The sequence below is a fragment of the Papio anubis genome, chromosome 20 (genome assembly GCF_008728515.1).
Source record: "Papio anubis isolate 15944 chromosome 20, Panubis1.0, whole genome shotgun sequence".
Taxonomy (NCBI): domain Eukaryota; kingdom Metazoa; phylum Chordata; class Mammalia; order Primates; family Cercopithecidae; genus Papio; species Papio anubis.
This window is the reverse complement of record NC_044995.1, coordinates 13,061,102-13,068,456: the sequence shown is the minus strand read 5'-3', so window position 1 is coordinate 13,068,456 and position 7,355 is coordinate 13,061,102. Positions and strand designations below refer to the sequence as shown.

Below are 7,355 nucleotides of genomic sequence, written 5' to 3'. Positions count from 1 at the left end.
GATTGAAATAACTATTTTCATAGTTATGTCTTTTGGTAGATCCAAGTCTATTTCTGGTATGCTAAATATCTCTTACAGTGCAGGTCTGCTAACAGTGAATTCTATCAGCTTCCATTCATCTGAAAATGTCTTTATTTCGCATACCTTCTGAAAGATTTTTTTCCACCAGGCTTAGATTTTTGATTGATCATATTTTTTGTTGTTGTTTCTAAATGTTAAAGATATAACTCCATTGTCTTTTGCTTGCATGGTTTGTGATAAGTCTGATGTTTTTCTCATTCTGCTTCTTACATGTAATGTGTCCCTTTCCTCTGTCTGCCATTAATATTTTCTTTGCACTGTCCATCCATTTTTAGCCACTTGACAATAATCTAGTTTTGTTCTTTTTTTAAAAAAAATACTGCTTTGGTATTCTGAGGTTCTTGAATCTGGGTGAAGTCTTATTATTTTTGGAAAATTCTCAGTCATTATCTCTTTAAATGTCTTTTCTTCCCATTCTCTCCCCCTGCCCTTGGGTTTCCAAGTATGCAAATATTAGATTTCTATTGTTTTCTTCACACTTTTTCTTTTTGTGTTTTACTTTCTGTGATTTCTATCGACCTATATTCAAGTTCTGACACTTTTCTTAACTATGTTGAGCCTACTCATAAGTCCTTCAAAAGCGTTCTGATAAAAGTAAAAGCAGTAGCATAAATTTTCTTTTCCTAGCATTTCCCATTTGACTATTAAATTTTACTGAAATCCTTATCAGCTCATGCATATTATCTGCCCTTTTCACTGGAGTCTTTAGTACATCAATCAGTTATGTAAAATTCCCCAATATTTCCAAAATATGGTTATCTATAAGTGTGGTTTTATTGATTGGTCTGCTATCTATTGGCAGAAGATTGTTCTCAACTTTTGATCTTGTATTTTTAAAACAAAATGCCAGAAAACATATACAGAACAGTAGAGACTGAAGAAAACATTAATTTTTGCCTAAAACTGGGCACACATGTTCTGCTAGGATGTCAGAGTGGAGTGCTGAATTAATCTTGTCAGGAATTAAGCTGGAATTGGGTTTTGTTGTTGCAATATATATCTTAGTTGTACCACTGGCTTCAAATTTCTCTAGTGCTATCTTGTGCTTAGGGTGAGAACTGGAGTGCTAAAGTTTTCTCAGTGTTCCTGTTGCCCCATCCTCAGCTTTTGGCCATCCCTTTGCACTGGGGCCACAGAAGGATTCTCCATGTTCTTCCCTTTCCTCATGGTAGCCTGCTGTTGCTTCTCACTAGGAGTAGGCTGGGGACCAGCAGTGTCCTTTGTTGTCTTGGTTAGTCTCAGTTGTTAGTGGGAATCAGAGTGTGACAGATTCTATGCATTTTGCATTTTAGGGAGCCAGAACCACACAGGACTAAAATGATACAGAATATCTCTTCCTTCGGCTGTGAAATAAGAAAGCAGGTGAGGCTGCTATACTGTGAATAATGTGACGACAAGAATTCACAAGAAAAGAGAGGTGAGAGAATTAAAGGAAAGCAATATAAAATCCCCCTACCTTACCCAGACCCTAGCCTTACACTATCTGTATCTTTTCATTTATATGAACTAAGAAATAGTTTTGGTTTAGGCAACTCTAAATTTTCTGTTACTTAGAACTAAAAGCATTCCAATTGATAAAACCACCATGAGCTCTCCCCTGTAAGTGATGATATCAAAGACATGCTTTAGAAGCCCTGGATTTCTGATGACACTGTGCAACTTGAACCAGCACCTTGAAAGCCAAGTTATGCCAGTGCTTTGGTCACCATATTCATCCAGCAAGGGGAAATCTGATGGAAAAGCTGTGAGCATCAATTTATAAAACTGGATTGCACTAGGACATCCTAGGCAACATGGATTTTGAGACGTAAGGAAATTTCACAGAAATATAAAGTTACTGGATACCTAATTTATCTGTATTCTCAAAAATCCAGGAAATTTAAAAAATTAACTTCAGGGGGTTTATTCTTTACTGTTGGTCCTAATGTCATACAACGAAATCGAGTAATCATATCATGAGTTCTTAAGTATAAGGGATAATATCAATAGCTGTTCACTGCTTTGGTATAATTGGTAAATGTCCATTACAAATATTTTTAAATAAAGCACACAAAAAAAACCACTAAGCCAAAAATTTTGCTTTCCAGAGAAAACTACTGTATATATAATAATGAGTAATCTTTCACACATTATCTATAAGCATATATTTGAACATACATGTAAACAGACTTAAATTAGCTGGTTATTATGAATGTACAATCCAGGTTTTTACCAAATAATATGCATGACCTATTCTTGTCATTTTAGAGCTAAATCATACTTTCTGTAGATCTACAGTATAGAACATATAGAAACTTACCCAAATTCATATTGATGGACATTTACTTCCAGCTTAAAACATTACTATCATTGTAAAATCCTTCCTTCCTGCTAAAATTGCTTAATTATAAATTACTGTTCTATGATTTCCAGATCGGCATGCACATTTTACATTTTGATACATATGGGCGGCTTAATAAATATTTTGATATATATTAAATGACAAGCTTGTATTTTTCACTTTCACCAACAAAATGCACCTCTTTTTTTTTTTTTTTTTTTTTGAGACGGAGTCTCAGTCTGTCACCCAGGCTGGAGTGCAGTGGCCGGATCTCAGCTCACTGCAAGCTCCGCCTCCCGGGTTCGGGCCATTCTCCTGCCTCAGCCTCCCGAGTAGCTGGGACTGCAGGCGCCCGCCACCTCGCCCGGCTAGTTTTTTGTATTTTTTAGTAGAGACGGGATTTCACCATGTTAGCCAGGATGGTCTCGATCTCCTGACCTCGTGATCCGCCCGTCTCGGCCTCCCAAAGTGCTAGGATTACAGGCTTGAGCCACCGCACCGGGCCAAAATGCATCATTCTTTAAGACAGACACTAGCAAGTAAATGGCAACTCTATCCTACTAGTCAATACATTGATAAATATGCTTAGAAAAATTCAAGATTTTTCCCCTTTTTTGTGTGTCAGTGGGAGAAGTATGGGAATGGAAAACTTGACAAAATTAAAATCCTTCAAACTTGACCCTGCTTAAGGAGGTGTGGATTGGAAAAGGTCACAACATTTACAAATCAGTCAGATCAAATGGACTTTGAGAGAAATATGGAGAATAAAAAAAAACAAGTATTGTGATTTTGACATTTATTAAAAAGTATTTGTTATCAGTAACCATTTTGGATACTTGCAAATATTATAGTAAAACTCTGCCTTAACTCACAGGGCAGGAGTAGAAAATCAATTATGTAAAATACAGTGTATTTTTGCAATATTAACCAGAAACATTGTTTATCAGTTTGTACTGATATTTAAAGTGCACACATGTGTACATATACACCTACACAAAGCTAAACTTCAACAGATGGCATAATGTATAGAGACCAAACGTTAAGAAGTGCAGTACATCTCTGCTCAAGATGGAACAAAGGATAGGAACTAACCCCAGTAGGGTTACAACAAAATTAATGTTATTTCAGATCATAATAATGCATATTGTTCTACATTTCAAATATTTACTTGAAATGATTTTATTAAGATTACTTGCAAGATTCCTCTTTCAAATACATTTTAAGTGAAGTTTTAAAAAATGAGCTTAAAAGTTTTCAAACTTTTACCTTTATATACTTTTACTTACTTAGCAAAAAGTACTGAGCACCTACACTGAGTTATGAAATGTCACAGTTTTGTAGACTAGCAACGAACAAAGTCCCTTCTCTCACCAAGCTTACATTCTAGAGAACATGGATTTCGGTATGCTCATCACTGTACTTTTATTAAATTCCTCACCATACCCATATTTTATAAGCCTTAGCTCCTGTGCAATGATTGATGTTAAAGTTCTAACAAAATCCCTCGTGAAACCCCTCTCATTAAATGTCTCTGTTGTGTGGTCTCCCGGCCATTATGAATGTTGAAGTTGGGCAGAAACATTACATTTTAATTTTTAAAAATTCTTTTTCTACTGAAAGAACTCTAGTGACTGGAAAATTTCAGCTCCCATTTGAGGACTTCAAAACAAAACAGAATCTTCATTTCTGTGTAGATTCTCTGATGAAGGGTAGTCCTTACCAAAGTCTTCACTTCTATAGAATTTATCACTAGTATGGACTCTTTGATGAATCAGAAGACCTGAGCTCCAACGGAAACCCTTACCACATGCATCACATTTGTATGGTTTCTCTCCTGTGTGGACTCTCTGATGAGCCTGAAGATTTGATCTCTGACTGAAGCCCTTTCCACATACCTCACATTTGTATGGTTTCTCCCCAGTGTGGACTCTGTGATGGGCTTGAAGACTTGAATACCCACTGAAACCCTTACCACACTGTTCACATTTATAGGGTCTCCCTTCTGCATGAACCCTTTGGTGTGCTTGAAGGCGTGAGCTCTCACTGAAACCCTTTGTACACACCTCACATTTGTATGGTTTCCCTCCTGTGTGAACCCTCCGATGTGCTTCAAGGCGTGAACTCTGACTAAAGCCCTTCCCACACATCTCACACTTATACGGTTTCACTCTAGTGTGGACTCTCTGATGACCTTGAAGATATGCTCTCTGACTGAAGCCCTTTCCACATACCTCACATATATATGGTCTTTCTCCAGAATGGACACTCTGATGACTTTGAAGGTATGATCTCTGACTGAAACTCTTACCACACTCATCACATTGGTATGGCTTCTCTCCCGTGTGGACCCTCTGATGGGCCAAAAGTGTTGAGGCCTTACTGAAGCCTTTACCACATTCTTCACATTTATAGGGTTTTTCCCCTGTGTGAACCCTCTGATGAATTTGAAGATTAAAGCTCCAACTGAACCCCTTCCCACACTCCTCACATTTGAATGGTTTTTCTCCAGTGTGGACTCTCTGATGGCCTTGAAGGTGTGAACTCCGACTGAAGCCCTTCCCACACTCCTCACACTTGTATGGTTTTTCTCCAGTGTGAACTCTCTGATGGCCTTGAAGGTATGAATTTCGACTGAACCCCTTCCCACATTCCTCACATTTATAAGGTTTTTCTCCAGTGTGTACTCTCTGATGGGCTTGAAGATATGAACTCCGACTGAATCCCTTATCACATTCCTCACATTTATAAGGTTTCTCTCCTGTGTGGACTCTCTGATGAACGTTTAGAACTGATCTATGATTGAAACCTTTGCCGCATATATTGCATTTGTATGGCTTCTGTCCAGTGTGGACTCTCTGATGATCTTTAAGTTTTGAGCTCCAGTTGAAGCTATTCCCACACTCCTTATGTGGTTTCTCTCCAATGTGAATTTTTGGATGACCTTGAAGATACAAATTATGGCTGAAGCTGTTACCACACACATAGCGTTTATATGGTTGTTCCTTGGTGTGCACTATCTGAAGGTCTTGAAAATGTGAGGCCAGACTGAAGCCATTACCACACTCCTCAGAATTGTAGGAATTCTCTTCCATATGAACCCTATGCTGAATGTCAAGATTTGAACTACAAATGAAACTCTTTCCATACTCTACATCTGTGTATAGTTTCTCTTCAGTGTGGATTTTTTGATGGACTTGAAGACATGAACTCTGATTAAAGACATTCTCATTTTCCTCACATTCATGGGGTTCATCCCTAGTATGGACCCTAAAAATACTATTAAGGTCTAAGCTATGACTGAAGGCTTTCTCATAAATGTTGCGCCTATAGGACATCTCACCTGTGTGGATAAGTTCATAAGTGTTAAGAGGGGAATAGTGATTGAAATTCCCACCATACTCACTACATTTGCATGGTTTCTCCTCTGTATGCACTCTCTGATAGGATTTCAGATGTGAATTCTCAATATCATCTTCTCTCTGAATATTTTGATGAATGTGAAGAAGTGAACTATAACTACAGCCCTTTCCATGTGAACTGTATGTATAGGGCTTCCCTTTCAAATGGAACTGCTGATGAACTTCAGAGCTGGAGTCATTATTGAAGGCTTTTCTATACCCAGTACATGGATAGGGCGTCTCCTCTGTTTGAATTGAATCCTGATTAAATAATGATACCTTCACGATATCTTCTCCACAGTCATGGCAGCTGTAGTTTTCTTTTCTGTGTACTTCCAGTTTATCATTGTGATGTGAGATCCAACTGACGCTGTCACACTTACAGAAATTATTTTTCATGGAAATTTGCTGACATCTACACTGATAATTACATGACTCTTTCAGATACATTTTTCTCCAAGAATGATGTGCCCTCCAAGATGGATACTCTTGACTTTTTATATAATTGGAGCCATTCCCTATATGAGTCAATATATAGTTCTCATCTTCAGAAATCTGAACTGGTATTCCTGCCCAAACCTGGCAGAGGGAATCACCTTGTTCTTGCAACTGAGAATTCTTCCCTTGAAAAACTTTCAAGAAATCTTGACACCTGATTAACCCACCTGCACTTTGTTGCCAGGTCTGACAGGAGGAAAGCTCTTTGGGGGAAAGGTAGCTTACTGTTACTTCCTGAATACTCTCCATCTTTTGTTGATTCTTCCTTCCTATACGGATAAAGAGAATTCAGACGTGCATGAGTGAATGCTTTATTCAAGAGATTTGAAGATTTTACACTTAGGTCATAACATGAAACTTGAATGAACCAGAGGAATATTCATGCCACCATTTCTAAGAATATTTACAAAATGCCTCTTCTTTGGCTATACCAGTTACAGGTTGAGTATTCTCAATCCAAAGATCTGAAATCTGAAATGCTCCAAAATCCAAAACTTTTTGAATGTTCTACATGATGTTCAAAGGAAATGCTCATTGAAACATTTCAGATTTCTGATTAGGGATGCTCAACTGGTAAGTATAATGCAAATACTCTAAAATCTGAAAATATTTGAAATACGAAACACTTCTGGTCCCAAGCATTTTGGAGAAGGAATATTCAACCTACATACAAATAGCATTTACATAATTCAGGATATTTGTATGCCTCAAAATAATGACGTTGCAGCACAACTTGGACAGCGAACATGATAGTTATGTTCAAAAGGCCTAGTAAAATCATAAACATGGCTGGGTGCAGTGGCTCAAGCCTGTAATCTCAGCACTTTGGGAGGCTGAGTCAGGTGGCTCACCTGAAGTCAGGAATTTGAGACCAGCCTGGCCAACATGGTGAAACCCCATCTCTACTAAAAATACAAAAATTAGCCAGCCATGGTGGCGCACACCTGTAGTCCCAGCTACTGGGGAGGCTGAGGCAGGAGAATCGCTTGAACCCGTGAGGCGGAGGTTGCAGTGAGCTGAGATCACGCCACTGCACTCCAGCCTCGGCAACAGAATGA

General features: G+C 38.2%; 1 protein-coding gene across 5 annotated transcripts in view; it reads right to left on the bottom strand.

Moving 5' to 3' along the window:
* Positions 1-3,182: 3,182 nt before the first annotated feature.
* ZNF112 (zinc finger protein 112) overlaps positions 3,183-7,355 on the bottom strand; it is a 31,583-nt gene continuing 27,410 nt past the window's right edge. For all 5 annotated transcript variants that reach the window (XM_031659376.1, XM_031659378.1, XM_031659377.1 and 2 more), the window contains one exon: positions 3,183-6,566. In XM_031659376.1, coding sequence (XP_031515236.1) covers positions 4,063-6,566 — 2,504 coding nt within the window. In that variant the 3' untranslated portion in view covers positions 3,183-4,062. The remainder of the gene's footprint in view (positions 6,567-7,355) is intronic.